Source organism: Anolis sagrei, chromosome 1 (assembly GCF_037176765.1).
Source record: "Anolis sagrei isolate rAnoSag1 chromosome 1, rAnoSag1.mat, whole genome shotgun sequence".
In the NCBI taxonomy this organism is placed as follows: Eukaryota; Metazoa; Chordata; class Lepidosauria; order Squamata; family Dactyloidae; genus Anolis; species Anolis sagrei.
The window spans coordinates 83,876,202-83,899,187 of record NC_090021.1 but is presented as its reverse complement, the minus strand read 5'-3'; the positions used below and the strand labels follow the sequence as shown (position 1 = coordinate 83,899,187).

General features: G+C 40.5%; 1 protein-coding gene across 6 annotated transcripts in view; it reads left to right on the top strand.

Annotated features, from left to right (window-relative positions):
• Positions 1-1,773: 1,773 nt before the first annotated feature.
• Positions 1,774-22,986, top strand: part of LAMA2 (laminin subunit alpha 2) — a 557,898-nt gene continuing 536,685 nt past the window's right edge. For 4 of the 6 annotated variants that reach the window (XM_060753339.2, XM_060753334.2, XM_060753338.2 and 1 more), the window contains exon 1: positions 1,775-1,992. In XM_060753339.2, coding sequence (XP_060609322.2) covers positions 1,869-1,992 — 124 coding nt within the window. In that variant the 5' untranslated portion in view covers positions 1,775-1,868. Of the gene's footprint in view, positions 1,993-22,986 lie in introns of all 6 variants that reach the window. The other 2 variants (XM_060753336.2, XM_060753340.2) reach the window with 1 other exon arrangement.

Here is a 22,986-nt window from a genome sequence, read left to right as displayed (position 1 = left end):
ATCTTTGCCTGAATAAAGTGAAGCAATAGTGCTCCCTCCGCTGTAGCTAGATGTAACATTTTCATGCTTGGTCCTAGGAAATCGTTTCAAGCTCCTCTGCTCCTTTGTTGCCAAGTTGGCAGTCTGTTTTGTAGTCTGTAGACTCAATTATAGCCTGTAAATTCCCTTTAATCTCTTCCAGATATTCTGCATCCAGATTCTTGCAGTGGTGTCTCATTCCCTTACCACCCACTCCTTGTATTGACATTTACTTCTCCCTTGTATTTCAAAGTCTAGTCCATATGCATGGGTTGAAAACCGTGGGCTCTTTTGCCTGCAGCCAGGTGTTTCCAACTACAGATTAATGGTCAAACTAATGCCTATAACACAGCCCAACCAAAAAACATTTTTTTTCATGGTGCTTCGGTTTTTAGGCCTGTTCCCGGGGTTATTTGGGACACTCATTCAGAAAAATATCCCTGGATAGATCACATCACTTCTGGTTCACTATGATATTGGATTATGTGATTTTAAATAAGTGGTTTTAAAATTTGATATGTTTTAAATTATTGTTTTAATGTATGTGTTTATTTTATTATGTATGTCCATATGGCATCAAATTACTACCTATATATGTAAACTGCCTTGAGTCCCCTATGGAGTGAGATGGGTAGAGTATGAATGTGGTATATATATATAAATAAATAAATAGTTTCTTAGATATGACTATTGTGGATTTCTATGGGTGAGCAGATGGTGTCTAGTATTTATTTATTTACTATATTTATATACTGCCTTTCTAACACAGGGGGGACTCAATGCAGTTTACAACATACTAATGGCAAAAATTCAATGCCAACATATAGTACACAAAGAAATCAAATACACCCAGAAATAGGGCGAACATTAGAGACACCAAAATGTGTGTGGCGGTGCAACAGGAACACCAAAATGGCCCTTTGGGAGTGCATCTCCACTGTAGAATGAATGCCATTTGACAGCACTTTGCTTTGGAATTCTGGAAGCCTAGGTTGGTGAGGTACCAGCACTCTTTGGCAGAAAAGGCTAAAGGTAAACTCGATTCCATAGCATTGAGACATGGCAATTCAGTTGGTATGAAGGAGCCCTCGGTGGTGCAATGGATTTTGGTCAGCAGTCCTGTAGGCACAAGGGATTAAACCCTTGTGTCTACAGGACTGCTGACTAAAAGGTCAGTGGTTCAAATCTGGGGAGTGGGGTGAGCTCCTGTCTATCAGCTCCAGCTTCCCATGTGGGGACAAGAAAGAAGCCTCCCACAGGATGCTAAAACATCCCGGCATCCCCTGGGCAATGTCCTTGGAGACAGCCAATTTTTCCTATCAGGTTCAACTTGAGGAACCGCAAGTTACTCCTGACACACACAAAAATTGGCATCTAATGCTCCAGTTTAGATGCATGCCACCATGTTACCCCTTGAATGAGACAGGCTTCCAGAGTTCCATGGTCTCCTTCTCCTCCTCCTTCTCCTCCTCAGAGCGGTTGTTGTTTTGAGCTGTTCCCTGACTTTCTGGGCACAACCTTGTTGTTGTTCCTTTATCTCCTTTAGCTCGGCATGCCTTCACCCCCCCTCCCCCCCCCGCCGCCCTCCGCCCCCAAATTCCCTTCTGCCTTCGTGCTCCAGCCTCCCACTTTGGAAGGCTTCCCTGATTGTTCATTGTCTTGTGACCCCCCTCTTCGGGCCAAGAGGGCCAGGCGAGGAAAAGAGAGAGAGAGAGAGAGAGAGCGGGACAGAGGCGGTCCCTTGGTCCCTGGTGGCGGCGTGGGGGGTGCTTTCCCTTCCTCCTCCTCCTCCTCCTCTTCCTCTCTTCAGGAGAAGCGGCTCTGCTCTGCTCCTCACTTGGCCAGCCGCGATGGCGAGGTGGCTTCCCCTCGCCTTGGTCCTGCTTCCCGCCTTGTGGAGCCCGTGCTTCTCCCAAGCGTCGGCGGCTCAGCAGAAGCAGCAGAAGCAGCCCCAGGCAGCGCCTCAGCAACGAGGTACGGCGGGGCTTTCTGGCAAACGACACAGGCGCCCCACACGCCCCCCGCTTGCTTGCTTCCTTGCTTGGCTTCTTCTTCTCCTTCTGATGGAGAACTACTCCGAAGTTCTGGTTTGGCAACGTGGGTTGTTTCCCAGCAGGGCTGGCAGGAGGAAAGAAGCTCCTGCCGGGGGAAAACCCAACTAAACTTTGCCAGCAAAACTTTCCCGGGACCCTTTGGACAGCTCTGTCGAAAGGGAGCCGGAGCCTCCTCCAAGGCGAGACTTTGACGTTGAGCCCGTTCTCTTCTCCGTGGCCTTGGCCCCAGAGAGGAATCTTTCGGCCTCTCTCTCTCGCTCGCTCGGCATCCTTGGCTTTGTCAAAGCGGCTGTCCCTTCCCAAAACGCACCTGTGCGCCTTTGCGCGCCTTCACAGGTCCAGGGCAGGCAGGCGCGCGCAGCCCCTTCCCCCCATTCTGACTCAAGCATGTGGGCCACGTCGAGCGTCACTCAGCATATATACTTCCCCCCTGATTGGGAAGCGGAGGCTGAGGTGAAAGGGGTGTTGTGGCTTCTTTGAGGCACACCTGTTTATTTCAGGACGCAGGCTTGTGGACCACAGCCTACTTCTTCAAATGCTAGAAGGGTCTCCTCCTCCTCCTCCTCCTCCTCTTCTTCTTCCTCCTCGTGCTCCTTCTCCTCCCTCTTCTTCTTGGCCTTCTTCTGGTCCCTTTTCTTCTGCTTCTTCCACTTCTCCCCCCCTCCTCTTCCTTCTGCCCCCCTCTCTGCCTTCCTCTTCCTCCTCTTTTTCTTCCTCTTGTTGTCCATATTCTCCTCCTCTTCCTCCTCGTTCTCCTTCTCCTCCCTCTTCATCTTGGCCTTCTTCAGGTCCCTTTTCTTCTGCTTCTTCCACTTCTCCCCTCCACCACCTCCTCTCCTCTTCCTTCTGCCCCTCTCTCTGCCTTCTTCTTCCTCCTCTTTTTCTTCATCTTCTTGTCCATATTCTCCACCTCTTCCTCTTCATTCTCCTCCTTTTTCTTTATCTTCCCTTGCTCCTATCTTGCCCCATCCTCCTCTCCTTCTCCTGCTTATCTCTCCCTGAGCTTCTCTCCACCTTCTTCTTTTCCATCTCCCACCTTCTCCTTGACCTCCTCCTCCTCCTTTCTTCTTCATATAGGTTCTATGTAAGGGTTCATACATTTAGCTGGCATTCCAAAGTCCTTCAAAATTGTCCCCATGTCCAGCTGAGACAGCGAAACCTATGCTTCTGATCTTTCAGTAGGCACCAGCTTGGTTTCATGCACAAAAGTTTTGAAAAATAATTGCAGATAAAATTACCTTTAGACTATGTGTGTAAGGCACATATGAAACATCAGTTTAGTGTAGTGGTTCTCAACCTGTGGGTCCCCAGGTGCTTTGGTCTACAATTCCCAGAAATCCCAGCCAGTTTACCAGCTGTTAGGATTTCTGGGAGTTGAAGGTCAAAACATCTAGGGACCCACAAGTTGAGAACTACTGGTTTAGTGGGTTGCTGTGAGTTTTCTGGACTGTATGGCCATGTTCCAGAAGCACTCTCTTCTGATGTTTTGCCCACATCTATGGCAAACATCCTCAGATGTTGTGAGGTCTGTTGGAAACTAGGCAAGTGAGGTTTATATATGTGTATAATGTCCAGGGTGGGAGAAAGAATTCTTTGTCTTATTGTGGCAAATGTTAATATTGCAACTGGCCACCTTGATTAGCATTGAATAGCCTGCAGCTTCAAAGCCTGGCTGCTTCCTGCCTGGAGGAATCCTTTGTTGGGAGGTGTTAGTTGGGAGGTGTAATCTGATATGGTGGTTGTTAGAGTGGTGCAGCATTTCTATGTTCTCAGATAATATGTTGTGTCCAGGTTGGTTCATCAAGTGCTCTGCTATGGCTGATTACACAGAAGTTATTGAAATCCAACAAGAATGTGGATGATTTCAACAGAAAAGACAAAACCATGAAAATGAACAAAATCTGATTATTAGTATTTAAAAAACCCTCTAAGATCAGGACAGCAAATAAATAATAATAAAAAAATAAAACTTTATTTGTGCCCACCCCCATCTTCCCAAAGGGTCTCTGGGTGGCTAACAAAGCACTCAAGGTGCCACATATAAAACAGAACTACATATCATCAAAACAATGTACAATTTGACTGAATACAAACAATCGACAACATCAATTGATAAAATTTAAATATTTAAAAATTCTAAAACACAGTCCTACCTGTGGGTCATTGTGTTTCTTTAAACACAAACTAAAGTGCCGAATAAACAGCAACACTCAAAAAATAGTGGAATTCCAGACAAGAATAAATCAGGGCCAGCTAACACCTCCCAACAAAGGATCCCTCAGACAGCAATCAGCCAGGCTTTGAAGCTGCAAGGCCATTCAATACTAATCAAGTTGGCCAATTGCAACATTTACACCTGCGTCAAGCGTACAAGAGTTCTTTCTTCCACCCTGGACATTCTATCGATATATAAACCCCACTTGCCTAGCTTCCAACAGACCCCTTGACCTCTGAGGATGCCTGTTATAGATGTGGGCAAAACATAAGGAGAAAATGCTTCTGGAACATGGCCATACAGCTCAGAAAACTCACAGCAACCCAGTGATTCTATCCATCAGTTTAACATTGAGACTTGAGTCTTCAAGGCATCTCATTATGTATTAGAAGAATTCCAAAAAGTCAAATATGGGGCACTTCTGGCCTCAAGCATTTCAGATAAAGGGTGCTTGATCTGTATACAAAGTAGAGAAATTGGATGGAACAGGGTGTCAGTCTCTTACCTATTTGTAAATCACTTCCAATAAAATGCATCATTTCAGTCAGTTTCAGGCTACAGTGTGTGGTGACCATGCCAAGAGATATTGCATGAACATTTGGAGGGGAGGGGGAGACAAGAGAAAGTGCCAAATAAATGCACACTGCTTTCCCTCCATAATGCCAGGATTGCATTGTCTGTATTCTTTTTCCTAATTCTTTTTAATTTGCAGGAGAAGAAAACAGTTGAGTGGATAATATGGAAACAATGTTAATTAGGGACAAGAATGGTTTTAACTGGATGTAAAACATGTGTGACTTCAACTCCAGTTTAAGTATGACAATTAAAGTGACAGGGACAGGCATATCCCCTTAGCTCTTGAAAGCAAAAGTGTGGTGTTAAGATATTTTAAGAGTGGAATCTAAAAATAGACTGAATAACTCTGCCTGATTATGAATTTCATGTAGTAATTTGAAAGTAATCAAAATCCTCATACTGCTGTCAGTATCTTCATTCATCCCACATTTTAAGCTCGAAGATGAGATACTTTAACTTGTAAAGTGTAATATGTTGTGATTTTTTGAAAGCCTCAAGCAGATTCCTTCTTTATGCTAATATTTGAAGATGGCTAGCATCTTCAAGGCTAAGGCTGAAATCCTTTGCATAAAGTACTTTGCCATATTAAGTGCCACTGAAATCAACTGGATTTATTTGCAAGTAAATGTTCAATGGAGTAGATCGCATATGCCTTTATAGAAAGTTATTGTAAACTGTGTGGCGGGGAACAAGTTCACTCAAACATGTTGACTGCATTTGGAAATTGACTCAGTGGAAAAAGGAGAACAGCCAGTCACATTTTAAAATAGCACATTTAAAATAAATTGGAGTGTATATTCACTGCTGTTGCCATTTACTGCTCAGACAAGGAGGTAATTTCCCACTATAGAAATACCACCTTCTTTTTACTGCTGATGTTTTAGTGATTTATAGAGAGCTGTTACTGTATGTGTAACTTCAGACAACAACATGTCATTGGCCAGATGAACTTAACATTTCTAAACTTCAGTGAACAGGGGCTAAACAGCTGGCAAAAAGAGAAAGAATGGAGACTAAAGGATCAATGCAATCAAATACAATTACATTCACTTTGCCTATATTCTAGTGAGGGCTGTGAACTAGATTAGAAATGTAAACAATGAAAGTAGTCTTGGAGAGACATGAAGGGGGCAGATGAAGGTGTTTTGGAAAGGAACCTTCATTAATATGGGCAGCCACACTCAAAATAGAATCCAGGCAAAGCAGATATATTTCAGAGCTGTGTTCTATGAATATGTATTTGCCTGCACCTATCCATCTTTTATCATCTGCCAAATATGAGCCTGTAATCTTAGCTAGGGATCAAAATTATGGAAATATACACCATATTTACTGCCCTGATGATGATGATGATGATTATTATTATTATTATTATTTTGTCTTCCTCAAAGTTTTCAGTGTTATGTTCTAATACTCCTGCAGACTATACATGGGCTAGGTGCACAGGACCCTTTCCAAAAATGGGGAAAATATGTTTTTTTTAAAACAAAACAAAAACTACCATTCCTGTTACTGGAGGGGACACCTCTCTAGGATCTGTAGGTCCTCCAGGGAAAAGGGAAAGCTAATCCTAGTGGGACACTCTCCGTGTGTTACTGTTTTGAAGTACCTTAATGCTACAGCTACCATGGCTCTAAGACACTAATGTGAAATGAGCACAAGTGTGGCATTAACATATTTTTTAAAAAACTATCAAAGTCTCTAGTTAATGACAAGTACTTTTACATGGTAATACCTTTTGAGACATGGTACATTTTGAGTTACTCTCGAGTGCTGTGATCAAAACTTGTGAGAGGTCCATACAGTGAAAAAACTGCTATCTCAACAGCTGGCAACCAGACAATGTCAAGGAGCCATCCTGTTTCTCTAACCCAAACCAACCACACATTCAAAATCTAGGATATTTTAAAGAAATTGTTACTCTGCCTCTTCTTGGTGGGGAGAAAATTAGTATCCATTTATGTTATTCTACTAGCATAAAGTTTACAGAAACCCCATTTCATCCTAGTGCAAGTATCAAATCCAGTACTTAGACTCCATCTATACTGATACTCCATCTATACTGATACTGATACATCTATACTGATACTGACATCTATACTCCATCTATAATGCAACATGGAAACAATTTTGGAGAAATTGGTTTCGATGTGTATGATTAAATTGCAATGCCCTAAATTGGGTTAAAGCCAGGAAGGTGATTATATTCACCATGGAATCCAGCCTCAAACTACTCCGTGGGTTTCCCCTCACCATTTCCTCAAGTGATATGCAGTGATATATGTAATTCTCTCTTTAATGTATGCTGCAGTGCACATTGGCAGTGGTTTTTTTTTTTGTTTTTTTTTTGTAGCTGCTGTAGTTTTGAGTTGGCTAGGAGTTGCATTAAATTAGCAATGTAGATGGGTCTTTAGTTTCTGGTTTTACAAAGAGCACCGCCTCCACAAGGTGTTCAGCAAGTTACTCCACAAGGCATTGCACTGCTGTTGTATAAGCTGGCATACAAGATGTTGTACAACACATTATGACTTTACTATACTTCCTTTTCATAGCAGTAGTTCTAGTTGTTATGCTGAGAAAAGAGCACCCTCTTTTTTCTTTATTTCTCCACTTGTCCAACATTGGATATACCTCAGTACCATGTAACCTAAAGCAATAGTACTGTAAGTAAATTCTATTCTGGTACTGAACAGCACTTTGACATGTTCTAATAGTTATATGATAATGAAGCATGTCTAAGGCATTTTAGGTCATGACATAGTTAAGATGTCTACAGTTTCCAGATGGTTATTAAAATGTAGAATTCCAGCACATCTTGCATCAGAGACAATCCACCGGTTTGTAATTTGACTTTAAGAGTTTTCTGGAGACTTTTGTGGTCAAAATTTTTGCATTAATTTAATAGTAGTCTCTTTCCTTCATATGTTGCTTTTTTTTTTTACTCTAGTATTCTTTTTCCCTTTCCTTTGACTATAGCAGGCCTGCCTAAGAAAAACAATCTTCTAGAACACTGTATCTTATATGTTTGAATATTCTTAGTTTAGGAAAACATGCCAAAAAGATATATAGCACTCCTTAAAAACCATCCTCTATGATTTCCTGCTTCCTCCAGAGTATTAGAGTGAATTTTCTGTGAGTGGATAAAATACTTCATGCGGTACTTGGAATCAGTTTTTAAAATCTCCAAATATAAAAGAGTTATAAATTTCATACCAAGTTATGTCATGCTTCCTGATCTTAACATCAATTTAATTTTCAGATTCTGTCTGTTGTAGATTAAATTCCATATATTCTGAGTGAGATAATGATTTGGAGACTTGTATTTGGGACATAATCTTGGTAGGAGATATCCAGAACTATATTGGTATTTTACTGCTGAACTCCATGTTAATTGGCAGGTTGTTACTGCTCTGGGTCATCTGTTAAAAAGTAGTGATCAACACAGTTTATGTAAATATAAAACTTCATCAAATGCTAACTCAAGCATTTAAATTATATAATGATTTTTGGGATCTGATTTTAATGCTTACACTTACTAAGTAGTATTTTATTACTTTATCATGATAGAGTTATCCTATGTGTTTGTATGCTTTGAGGACTTTATCTCATGAGCCCGCTATTCCAGTACAGTCATGTTAATAGTGAGTTGACACTGTTGATAATCCTCAGTAATGTACCCTGATTCATTAGCACAATTGTGCCAATTCAAGATCATATTTCTGCTCACCCTTGTATCCCTGCTGTCCCACATTTTAATGTAATTGCAGTATTCCAACATTTATAAACAAAAAAGCAAATATAAATTAAAATAAAAGGAAACAGTTGGTTTGGGAATAGCAAGGGAGAAGAGGAGGAGAATCCTATCTCTGATGTCACTTTACTGCTGTCATCCTGGATCAGAGGAGGAAGGGACAGATTGCACAATGATAAGTGATGGAAATGTTGAGGGGTTGATAGCTTTTACCCATCAATAGCAAGGGTTGGGGTAATCACAGTGGGGAGGCAGACTGGCAATAGGATGTGCACAGTCCAGCTGCAATGCTGATTTGCCTGCCTTGTGTGAAAAGGTCTTAGTCTTGTACTATGCATTTTGTTGTTTTTACTTAGTTCAGTGATCAATTATACTGGCAGCTTATCGAAATGGGAGTGTGTACTACACTGTGTCACTGGTAAGAAGGGCACCCTTTTCCTATGGACCTTCCAAGAAAATAGGCTTCAGGGATTATTTTAGGGATTTAACAGCACTTGGGACTTAACAGCACTTGCAGAACCATAGAATACAAGACTGAATGAAGTCCATATCAGCTGACACGTATCTATATATATGCAGATTAATAAATTATTAATAGGATTATTTACATTTCACAGAAAACAAAGGTAACCAAATAATTTCACATTTGCATCACCTGAAATGAAATTAATTCTTCAATTAATTTGCACTGCACCCTGGATCATCTCAAATCAGCAGTTCCTTTTCAATTATGATTAATTTGCATCAGTACAGAAACATTACAAAAAAGAGAGTGCCTGCAAGTTATTTTTCAAATAAACCCCATGCCTCTCATACATGGTGATATAAAACAATGTTTGCACTAACATGTGAGTGTAAGCTTTTTTTTTTAAATAGCTAATTCAAAAGTAAGACAAATATGAATTCAAGAGATCACCCCCAATTAATTACCCAGCCACTTCTTCAACATTTAATATATTCCCCTTCAATTAATTACCTTCCTATCAATTGCTATTATATACTTAAATGAAGTTCAAATGAAATCAATTTCAAAACAGAGGGTCATTTACCCATGCTTCTCATTGTTGGCCTTCGGACAGAAGTGCAAAGCATACCTATGTCCAAATGGAGTTATTCTTATTCTATTTTTTGTCTCTTACATATGCTTTTCAGTTCAGTCAAGGACTTGCTCAAGTTCTGATTAATTATTTAATCAGTTCTATCCAATTTATATCCTGCTTTTCTCTCAGAATTAAAACCAGGACAGCTAACAATTTAGTTTAAAACAAAGTACAGTAAAGTTTCAGAAAAAAAAAATCATACATCTACTGATTTATGGAAATTTAAAAAATGTTTTGACCAAAATGGGTTTGTTTTTTTTTTTTAAAAATCCACAACAGCTAGCTCATTGAATAGTTTTAACCAACAGAACTTCAATTTAGGGATTTCTTCGCAGTCCAGATTTACTTGTTGTTTATTCGTTCAGTTGCTTCTGACTCTTCATGACCTCATGGACCAGCTCATGCCAGAGCTCCCTGTTGGTCATTGCCACCCCCAGTTCCTTCAAAGTCAAGCCAGTCATTTCAAGGATATCATCCATCCATCTTGCCCTTGGTCTGCCCCTCTTCCTTTTTCCTCCCATTTTCCCCTGCATTATTGTCTTCTCCAAGCTTTCCTGTCTTCTCATTATGTGGCCAAAGTACTTCATCTTTACCTCTAATATCCTTCCCTCCAATGAGCAGTTGGGCTTTATTTTCTTGAGTATGGACTGGTTTGATCTTTTTGTGGTCCAAGGCACTCTCCGATTTACTTACTAGTATTGAAGTATCAGTCAGTCCTCCTCTTTGCAGATTCAACAATGTATTGGAATTTTGGCTGCTGCTAGGAGGAACAAATCTTTCCCCTATCCTAATTGGGGCTTTCTGATGCTGAGCAGAAATGTAGTTTATGGCATGGCCTTTGGAATTCTCTGCCATAGGGCTCCTTGCCTTCCCAAACTATATTTCTCACAATTCGGTGCTCTCTTGGTCTCTTTTCCAGCCCACTCAACTGGTCCGAACCCTTTCCTCATGGAGAGAAGCAGCCTATCTCTTTTTAATTTAAAGAGGAATGGCAGCCTTCTGACTTCTGAGCATTACAGAATTCAAATGAAAAAAGTATTTGGAGAGTTTTGATTCTTAATTTTTTGCATGCCCCCCCCTTCGTCGTTTCTTAATATTTTTTCATATATACAAAACAAAATTACATGTGACTTACGATTTTAAAAAGATTTGCACATCCCTAGTATGCATTGAAACTTAGCTACATCATGACATAATCATGTTACACTGATGTATAAATGTCACATCCCTGTCATTAGTTGCCACTATTAAGGATGGATGAACATTTATTTTTATGATTTCATGTTTTTGGAAGCACTTTCTAACACAAAAGAGCTGTACTAATTGGACTAAAGTTCTTTTAAGTTCATAATTTCTTTCACACAGTGATCATTCAGTAGCCTTGTGGGAAGTGTGCAAGCAGGAAGAGAAGAAAGTTATTCAACTCCAGGAAACAGTTTTCTAATTCTTTGTTCATTTTCCACAAAAGGAAGAGATTCTTTCAAGGAATGCAGGAGCCTGTTCTTTGTGGGAGACCTTTGGCCCTCCAGATGTTTTTGCGCTAGTATGTATTAGTGGTAAAGAGAGAAGGAGTTCTGTAAGAGCAACATCTGGCAAACAACATGTTTCTGGGAAACAACATGTATATACTTGACTATAAGTCAAGAAATTTTAGTCTAAAAATGTATCCCAAAAACTTGGAACTTATCCTTGGGGTCACTGCTGGTTCCATAGAAGTTAAGGCCAACCTACCCAACTCAATGGAGAAGGACGAGGGAGTAGAGACTCAACAAGGGAGGAGTTTGCTCAGTTGCTTTTGCTTAAAGCATGCAGAGATTGGCACTAGAGCTCCCTTTGTGTGCCTCAAACCAAGATGAATTTTCTGGATTTCTGTTTGGTGATCCATTTCCTCAAACACTCCTCCCACATACATACACACACACACACACACACACACACACACACACACACACGAGCAGCATATGCTCTCCGAAGGTCCCTGAAAACCACTCCGAATGATTGCCTCAGATGATGCTCCTGGTGGGGGTGGGGATGTTGAGGTAGCTCAGGTTTCTGCCCACAATCCTGGAAGCATTGACTGACTAACTGAATGAGGGGGGAGAGATACCAAGCCAACTGACACGTTGCAAGTAGCACTTGCATAATCCCAAGTGAACCTCTGTGGTTGACTTTCTCCCTTCTCAGCTCACTTTGCAAACAGTGTATGTGAATGATCCAAAGTGAAACTCTGTAGACAAAAACTGTCAAAACCCTACTATTTCAACATTTTCAAATTACAGACAAGTTACAGACAATACTAAAATTTTCAGTTACATGTGTTTAATATTTCAATAAATCCTACAATAAGCCTATGATCAATCCTATGGTTATTATAGTAATATAAAATACAATTATAACTTCTTACTCTTTGCAAAATTAGTTCTGAAAAGAAAATGAGTGCTTCTTACAAGGTATCGTTCAAACTGAATGTTATTGAATGTGCAAAGCAATCCAATAATTGTGTCTCTGCAAGAGAATTTGACATCAATGAAAAAATTGTTAGAGACTGGAGGAAAAAAGAGGCTGAACTATAAGAAATGCTGAAGTCAAAGAAAGGACTGAGTTGTGAGGCCGTGTCTTTTGAGCCATAGAAAAGGATCTGAATGACTGGGCAACAGAATGCTAAGAAAATGGCTACCCCATGATTCACTTAAATATTCAGATAAGGGTACTTCAGATGTAAAAAAAAGGGAGAAAACAGCAAACAAATATAATGCAGGTTAAATGATGAGCTGGTTATGGATTGTTTCTTTCTCAGTGAATAAAGATCTGGCATAAAGTTCCTAAAGAGTTGGATATGAAGGTCATTTTTTCCATCAATTTATTATAAAACAGAGACAAAAATTGACTTCTATATGGCTAACATTGGTAATATGTACAAAACTCCAATCACTTTTCATGTGCCTGGTAATCAAACTACAAGTGCTGGTGTGAAAATGCTTGTGAAAACATTCAGTTGCAGAAAACCCATTTCACTGCCATACTATCTTGGCGCAGATGGCAGCAAGCTGCACCCAGTGATAATATTCAAAAAGAACCCTACCCCCCCCCCCCAAATAAATAACAATTCCAGAGGTGTGACTATTCATGTTCACCCGAAAGGCTGGATGGATGAGGGGGGAAGTGAATTGTGGCTACATGGGGCCAAGCCCAGGCAACAATTAAAAGCAAAACAGCAAGTTACAAATTAAAAAGACACAAAACAGCATAACAGTAATAAACAAGCATCAAGCAACAGCAACCCAAATTTTGGAGGAGGGGAAAGAGGCCAACATAAAAAATAATTAAAAGGTAAGTAGTTCAATAAGGTGGAAAGGAATATAACTGGCACACGAGATATCATGGAAACAGAACAATTTGACAGAAACAGGATCATCTCAGTTTAACATTCATATATGAATAATGATGTAATATAGGAATTCGGGTTAAATAGTGAAAATAGATCACAGTACAATCGTTTGTCATAGGGGTCATCAGTCGAAGGCACAACGAAACATCCATGTCTTTAGTTCCTTGCGGAATGTGGCTAGGGAGGGTGCCTGCCTTATCTCCCTAGGGAGGGAGTTCCAGAGATGGGGGCCACCACCGAGAATGCCCTCTCCCTTGTCCCCACCAATCGCGCCTGAGACGGGGGCGGGAGCAAGCGAAGAGCATCCCCAGAAGATCTTAAGGATCATGTTGGCTCGTAGGGGAGGAGGCGATCATGCAGATAGGCAGGTCCTGAGCCGTTTAAAGCTTTATAGGTAATGACTTGCACCTTGAATTGGGACAGGAAACTTATTCGCAGCCAGTGGAGCTGTTTAAATGGGGGGGGGGGAGAGGGGGTTGACCGCTCCCTGTAACTTGCTCCAGTTAACAATCTGGCTGACGATCTTTGCACCAGCTGTAGTTTCCGAACCGTCTTCAAGGGCAGCCCTATGTAGGCCACCAGGCATAGGACTAAGAACATATATGTGGGATATGTTCTACACACATGTACTTACTTACTTTTAATTCAAGATGTAAAGGACAAAGCAAAGAAAATTGTGACTATGTTAACAGGGATTGCTGTGAGTTTTCTGGGCTGTATGGCCATGTTCCAGAAACTTTCTCTCCTTTTGTCCACATCTATTCCATCTATGTTAGCATGATTCGAAGCAGCCATCAGATGGTTTCAACAATCATTTAAGGGCAACTACACAATATGTAGCAAGAATAGATGTGTTCTAGTCAAACAAAAGGAGATAATCTGATGAAGCCAGGCACTGATTTGGTATTGAAATTGGTAAAGTGTGCTTGGGATCCAGTTCTACCAAAAATGGTGAAAAAGCTTTTTAAAAATTGAAATGAGAAATTAGGAATGCTATGGAAGGTGCAGAAGAAAACGCCTGTGAAGAGAAAGTCAATTAGATAATGTAACAGATTAAGGTAGCACAGATGACACTAAAGAACAGTTTCACTTTTTATTCAGATATTCTCGCAATGAGGAATTGGGCTTTGAAAATTTGGAATAAGACTGATATGAGTATTTATCGACTTTTCTATGATCTGGGCTAAAATGAGGCAAAATTATTGAATTAAATTTAAATGCTGGAATTAATGTTATGTATTTTCTATTTTCTTTGCTTTCTCCTTTACATCATTTGTAACATGTCCCTAAGTTTTACCCTAAACTTATCCATAGGTCATAGTAAAGTCTATAATGGTAAATCAGTAAGTACACTGGAGCCCCTGGGGGCGCAGTGGGTTAAACCCCTGTGCCGGCAGGACTGAGGACTGTCAGGTCGCAGGTTCGAATCTGGGGAGAGCACAGATGACCTCCCTCTATCTGCTCCAGCTTCCCATGCAGGGACATGAGAGAAGCCTCCCACAAGGATGGTAAAACATCAAAAAACATCCAGGCGTCCCCTGGGCAATGTCCTTGCAGACAACTAATTATCTCACACCAGAAGCGACTTGCAGTTTCTCAAGTTGCTCCTGACACAACAACAACAAAAAAAAAGAAAGAAAGAAAGAAAGAAAGAAAGAGTAAGTATAAGGGCTGGTCGGTTTCATTTCGTAATTTCGTAATTCGTTAAAAATTCGTTATTTTTTTTATAATGAAGCGATTTTGAACCATTCAGGAGCATCTGAAAAACGAAACGAATTTTTCAATTCATTTCGTAATTGCTTCGTATTCATTTCGTATTCATTTCAAAATCGTTTTGAAATCGTTTCGTTATTATTTCCGCATGTCTGGGGCAAGTTTTACAGCTGTTGTTTGTTTAATTAGTGAAAAAAATATATAAATATCACACCAACAGTCAACAACAGAGAGAGAGGGAAGCTTCAAAAGTTCCCCCTGTCCCATATGGAGGTTTTTTAGCGTATTGCACGGTCGCGTCCGCCATTAACGAATCGATTCGTATTCGTTTCGAAATTGTTTCAAAATTGTTTCGTAATTGTTTCGTAATTGTTTCGTAATTTACGAAATTTCGTAAATATCGAACTTTTTTAAAGAAAAATTTCGGAATTCATTTAAATATCGAAACGCAAAAAACCCCAAAAAACGAATCGAGTTTAGAAACAAATTTTTCTGTGGTTGCCCAGCCCTAGTAAGTACTTTAGGGATGTCACAGAAATTACTTGTTGGAGATGCATATTCTGAAGTTGCATGACTACTAATAATATACCTACTACAAAATTAATGCATCTAAATGAATTCAGCTTGCAATACATTTATATTGATTTTGGTCTTAATAGTATGAGCATGCATCATTGCCCTTATAGCAGTGAAACAATATGTTAGCTTCCTTATTATTCTGTTGGTTAAAGAAACACAAACTCTGTGAGAAATCCAATTTTCATTGTTATGCTGCATGGTGTTTAACCTGTTACTTTCATTCTGTTTCATTACCTAGAAACATTGTATATCAAAGTGACAATTTTTGTTTGGGTTGATAAGAAATTTTAATCACAATGACACATTAAAAATGTTCATGCCAGCATATTGAAATTTAAGGTAATAATAATTTCATTTCATAGAATCATAGAATCATAGAGTTGGAAGAGACCTCATGGGCCATCTAGTCCAACCCCCTGCCAAGAAGCAGGAATATTGCATTTAAATCACCCCTGACAGATGGCCATCCAGCCTCTGTTTAAAAACTTCCAAAGAAGGAGCCTCCACCACACTCCAGGGCAGAGAGTTCCACTGCTGAACGGCTCTCACAGTCAGGAAGTTCTTCCTCATGTTCAGATGGAATCTCCTCTCTTGTAGTTTGAAGCCATTGTTCCACGTCCTAGTCTCCAAGGAAGCAGAAAACAAGCTTGCTCCCTCCTCCCTGTGGCTTCCTTTCACATATTTATACATGGCTATCATATCTCCTCTCAGCCTTAGGGTCATTGTAAGTCATAAACAACTTGAAGACATACAATAGCAGCAAACTGCCTTCTCTTCTTCAGGCTAAACATGCCCAGCTCCTTAAGCTGCTCCTCATAGGGCTTGTTCTTCAGACCCTTGATCATTTTAGTCGCCCTCCTCTGGACACATTCCAGCTTGTCAATATTTCTCTTGAATTGTCAGGCCCAGAATTGGACATAATATTCCAGGTGTGGTCTAACCAAAGTGGAATAGAGGAGTAGCATTACTTCCCTAGATCTAGACCTCTCCGAACGTATTCTCCCCTACGAACCATCAAGACCGCTAAGGTCGTCAGGAGGGGCCCTGCTCTCGGTCCCACCACCTGCACAAGCACGGATGGTGGGGACGAGGGACAGGGCCTTCTCGATGGTGGCCCCTCGACTTTGGAACTCCCTGCCATTAGAGATCAGAAGTGCCCCCTCCCTCATGACATTCAGGAAACTAAGAAAGACCTGGTTGTGGAACGCAGCATTTGACAACTGATTTAATTCTTTGCCCACATGAAAGGAGGATTATGAATGGGATTGTGATAGTGTTGGACGATTTGGCTCTTTTAACTGTGATGATAATGTTTTAATGTGTATAGTGCTGATATTTTAATCGTGTTATGAAGTGGCATTGTGTTGTTATTGTATATTCTTTGTATGTTAACACATGTTGTGAACCGGTCCGAATCCCTCTTTGAAGGTGAGAGGGTCAGTATATAAAACCTCGAAAGAAAATAAATAAATAAATAAATAAATATGCTCCTATTCATGCAGGCCAAAATCCCATTGGCTTTTTTTGCCGCCACATCACATTGTTGGTTCATGTTTAACTTGTTGTTCATAAGGACTCCAAGGTTTTTTCTCACGTGCTGCTCTTGAGCCAGGCATTGTTCCCCATTCTGTATCTTTACATTTTGTTTTTCCTACCTAAGTGGAGTATCTTGCATTTGGCCCCGTTGAACTTCATTTTGTTAGTTTTGGCCCATCTCTCTAATCTGTCAAGATCATTTTGAATCCTGCTCCTATCCTCTGGAGTATTGCCTATCACTCCCAATTTGGTGTCATCTGCAAACTTGATGATCATGCCTTCTAGCCCTTCATCCAAGTCACTAATAAAGATGTTGAACATGACCGGGCCCAGGATAGAACCCTGCGACACTGGTCAAAGAAAAATACTTAAATTTATATGGATAAAACAATTCTTCAAGAACTACTGTTTCTACTATGGTATAATACTATTGATGTAAGCACACCATGTTTCAGAATAGTATATCATGAACTGAATGCCCATATTTGAAAACACTCGAATCAGTAACAGTACATATCAGTGATTTGCAAAATGGGAGCATGCTACGTCATGTCCTGCATAGTATATCTTCTGTTATATTTTTTCTTGAATTGGCAAGATACCACCAAGAAAGAATGTAGTGGTTCAAAGCAGGGGTATTATTTAATGATTTCAGATGCTTCATCACCCCTAAAATCATCCTTAAAACCAAGCTAATATTGTAATACAGGAAATTGCATATTAGACATGTATATGCTACCTTAAATTGATAGTTCAAAGTTAAGTAACCCATTTAAAAACTTGGAAAAGTCAGACATAATGCTTTATTATTGGTGTTGCTTGAATGCTGCCATTTTATCAGTTTGTACATTTTCTTGAGGCACTTCATTTAATGTCTCACTGCAATATAGGATATATGTTTACTGACAGCAGTTTTCAGATGCTGTCCAATGACATTTTTCTTGCTCCGGGAAAAGTGGAGATACACATCTGGCTGTTTTGGGTACCTAGATGTGTTTAAAAGTTGAGGAAAAAGTAGTAAACAATTGACAATCGATTTGTAGCAGAACTGGATGTAGCAAAAGTATTTGGGCAGGAATGTGAAGGAATGTTTATTATTCATGGTCAGATTTCACAATAGTTCACTGGCACAGGATTGATGCAGCTGCTGTAGGCCTTGTAATGACATTAGGCTCTGACTCAAAGGGATGTGTTGCAGTAGATTCTGGCAGTGAACACAGCCTTGTGAAATTTGTATATATGATGCTGGTGTTGTACTCACAGAGGAAAATATTGTAATGTAATTAGATAGTAACCTGTCATCAGTAAGTTTTTTTTTCCATGTCAGGAGTGACTTGAGGAACTGCAAATCGCTTCTGGTGTGAAATAATTGACCTTCTGCACAGATGTTGCTCAGGGGATGCCCGGATGTTTGATGTTTTACCATCCTTGTGGAAGGCTTCTCTCATGTCCCTGCATGGGGAGCTGGATCTGACAGAGGGAGCTCAACCTGCTCTCCCCGGATTTGAACCACTGGCCTGTCAATTAGCAGTCCTGCTGGCACAAGGGTTTAACCCTTTGCGCCACCAAGTGCTCCATCAGTAAGATGAACAATACCCCTGAATTAAAAGATTTCATCTTGACCTACACTGTATATATTAATTATAAATGAACACAAAAAGCAATGCTGTGATGTTATCTCATTATATGAAGCTGAGGGATGTGAAATAATTCTTAAGAATATTAGTCTACCACCACAGATGGAGGACAATCTCATCATCCCATCTACCTGGCTCCAACACTACTGCTCCCTGTAGGTAAGTTCCTATACAATACCTTGCACTATTTTGAACTTCCTACATTGTTAGACATGTGTGATAAAGGTTGTAAATAACTCATAGCCAATTTAGACATAAATTCAGCAATGATGTACCAACAAAACATTTATTGACATGATAATGACTTCTGGCACAAGGCCCTATTACAGGAGAGGATAAATGGGCAGGACAGGAGGCAGGAATGGTTGTGTGTGTGTGTGCGTGTGCTTACTAGTTGTTCCTGACACAACACTGTACCATGTGTTAACATTTACCTACATATTTCAATTACATACTGAAAATATCGACTGGGCCCATATTTAGAAATACCGAGTTTGTTTCATAAGACAGGTCCTTTTTGGGTTGATATGGTAGCTCAACGAATGGACATAAAGAAAACTTTAACATCCTGATGTGTTCCAAAAGTGTTTGAATGAAAAGTGGCTTGTTAATATACTCCCAAATCAAGAATGGGAAACATAATGTTGGTAGACAGGAAGAGAGATTTAAAGATGGGCTTAAAACCAACCTTAAAACTGTGGCATAGACACCGAGAACTGGGAAGCCCTGGACCTTGAGTACTAGGCTTGCTTGATCACAGAAAAAAATGGTTCAAAACTTGTTTTGGATGTAGGGGGCACTGGCGATTTGGCTTGGAAATGATTTCTGAAATTTCCCAGAAAAAAGTTGGAATTTTCCAAATTTTCCAAAATTTCTGAATTGCTTCGTTAATGGCGGGTGCAATTGCACAATACGCAAAAAAAAACTGAAAACGGAACAGGGAAAGCTTCTGGAGATTCCCTCTCCCTCATTTTTTGACAGCTACTGACAAAACTTGCCACAGTGAACAGAAATTTTGAACAGATAAAAGCAGTTTTCTACTTCTCACAAGCACAGTGTGTCTCCTCATGGCAAGTAGTGTTGGGTGGTTCACAAAGGTAATTTTGAACAGATAAAAGCAGATTTCTATCTCCCACAAGTAAAAAGTACAAAAAAGTAGTGTGCAACCGCAAGCAGAGATATTATTATTACAAATCATTATTACAAATTATTTGAAATTGTTAGCAGATAAGGGGATTCCGAAAGTCCAAAGGGATCCCAAAATCCAAGGTCTCTAGAAGTTTTATTCAATTGGCAGACAATGGCAGGAAAGAGAAGAACACTTCTCCCAGTTGCCCTTTTATGCTGCCCTTCCCTGCCCTTCTTCCCTCCCCAAACAAGCCTTGCAGGCAACTGGCCTGCTATCAGCCGTTCTCTTCTCCTCCCTTCCTTCCCTATCCATAACCTTGTTGCTTGGTCACATCTTTCCCACCCAAGCTGCCTTCCTGACCCGACCCATTTGCATCCCCTGCTCGCAATGAGCCCATGAGGCATGCATAGCCCTTTTAAAAGGGCAATGGCTGCTGTGCCGTAACCCCGCCGCTCCCCACATGGTTTCCCTTTATTGGCTGGAGGCAAGCATCCCAGCATGAAAACTGCTCCTTGCTGTGTGCTTGCCTCCAAACGCTAAATCATTTCTGATTTACTTCCTGACTCGGAACAAAGATGGCGACAGTGGCTTCGAAAGGACAAGGATACTTCCAGGTTCCCAAATCGCTTTGAAATCTCTTCAAAAAGGAATTTCATCTGAATTTCATCTGAATTTCAAGGATTCCAAACGGACCAAACCATGCCTATTGAGACTCTCACTGGAGATCAGCTGTGACCAGCATTGCTGGGGAATTTGAAGAGGCACGAATGGAGGGCGAAAGGGAGAACTGTGCCAAGAGGAAGATGCATCAAACCAACCTTGACTGGGACCACCTTCCACCTGGAAACCGATGTCCTCACTGCGGGAGAACATGCGGATCAAGAATAGGGCTCCACAGTCACCTACAAACCCACCACCAAGACACCAGAATTGGAGGATCATCTTCCTCAGGCTACGAGGGATCGCCTAAGTAAAAAGTGTATTATTAGGATTTCTGACTGTCTTTAAATTTTATCCTGCATAAAGAGCATGTTTGGTTGTGTGTTTTCTCTTGCTCATGTAACAAATGTGCCAAACTTTCAATAGAGATTGCAGCTAAGTCCCTGGTTTGACTAGTGTTTCAGTTTAAGTTTTAATTGTAGTTTTCATTTTAACCTTCTAGATCAGTGGTTCTCAACCTGGGGTCCCCAGATGTTTTTGGCCTTCAACTCCCAGAAATCCTAACAGCTGGTAAACTGGCTGGGATTTCTGAGAGTTGTAGGCCAAAAATATTTGGGGACCCCAGATTGAGAACCACTGTTCTAGATGATGTTATTTATTCTGAAAGTGCCTTTATGCTATAACTTCAGGAAGACTTAAAATTGCTTTTAAAAGGTAGGATCAAAACACGTAAAAGCCCAACCGATACCAAACACAAAACTTCATCCAAGCAGCCTGTTTTCACCTACCAGCTATGTTTCCATTTTTATCTGAATAATCTTTCATAAAAAGTGTGGTGGCAGAGGCGGCTCAACCTATTACGCAAAGTAAGCATTTGCAGTATAGTTGACTTTGCCCAGGGGTGCTCTTGAGGTGCTCTTGGGGAAAAATAGACCTTGACATATGCGAGTTGTAGTTACTGGGATGTATAGTTCACCTACAATCAAAGAGCATTCTGAACTCCACCACTGATGGAATTGAACCAAATATGGCACACAGAACTCCTACCGACGAACAGAAAATATATATCAGTGATTGGTTGGGGGGGGGGGGGGGATACTGTTTGCTTACAGTTGAAAATCACCTAGGGCCGCCTCTGTGTGGTGGTGAACTCATATGTTAGAATCGTTCTACCAAGTGAGCTTGGCCATGACTGTTGGCTTTGCTGCTTATATGTTAACATCTCTTGATGCAAGAAAATGTGTTACTGAAATAAATAAGTAAACTTACACACTGGAAAAGAATGTGCTTCTTTTAAAGTCTGTCAGGACACAATGTTTCTTTGAAATGGATTGTTGTAGCTTGGAAGCAAAATCTTGTAAAATAGCGTAATTGATTCCAGAATAGGTGTTTTGTTAGTTTAATGTTTTAACAAAAGATGCATTTTGTCACTCCACCATCATACTGGTCATTCGACAGGCATGTAAAATATTTGCTGGAGTAAGAGTGGGTGGGTTGGTGGCTATTATGTGCACAGCCTATACTTATTGATTATTCATACAGCTGCTGTCTTTTTCTCCCCCAGCTATAATACAGACAACAGATTATAGTGTGTTGATTGAGCATGTGAACATTTTCTGGCACCTATGTTTCATGGTAGTTAGAGGAGAGGCGTCAATGTCAGCTTGTCCAACTCAAAGCTAACAAAATAATTGTGTACATGACATTGAGTACAATCTGAATAGTTTACAAAAATGGTTTCACTATAAAGATCATCATATTGCATATTCCATACATTCTGTATATAATGTAGAAAACATTTCGGAAATGAGAGATGTTGTGCCTCCACAGATACCGCCTCTATTTTCTTCCCTAGTTAGGAAGGTTTAGCCTGTATTGTAAATAGGTATTGCAGGAGGGATCCAAAGTTAGCCCCTTCCCTTTAAGACATCCCCTTCCCTCTACCCCTTTAGGAATTCTCCCTAGGGGAGGAACCTCATAACCAGACCAAATCGCTTCCCCTTGAATCATCTATTTTGGAATTGGAAGGTGTAGAGTAGTGGTTCCCAACTTTATTTTGACCAGAGACTACTTGACCAGGGTCCACTTTGACCAGGGACCACTTTGACGTGGGACCACTCTCCAACATTAGTACCCAAGGGGTTACAAATCAGTTTTTAGTCAACTTTAGATTTGGTTTGGTTATTTGGTGTGCTGATTCAGAAAAGTGCATTGGATAGACCACATCAGCTCTAGTTTCTGATACAGAATATATCCCACTCAGTACTCGCCATCTGCTCACCCACAGAAAACCATATTTAATAAGCCTCAGCACTATAAGAGAGTTTCATGTGACCAGTCTCTCTTGTTGCAATGGTGTAGTAATGACGGAGGTGTGGATCATTTTTAGTTCTTGTGGACCACTGGTGGACCATGGACCACAGGTTGGTAACTGGTGTAAAGAAAGCTGGAGAGAAGCACAATTAGCATGTTAACATTGGAGCATTTGTTTTTTTTTACAAGAGACAGATGAACAAAAGGAAAAGAAGAAGAAGCACAAGATAGAACAAAGTAAGCAAAGCTTTGGTTCAGGCAAGGCATCTTCCTACCCTTCAAAGTCTTTTATTAGTCCTGGGAAGAGTGAGGATATG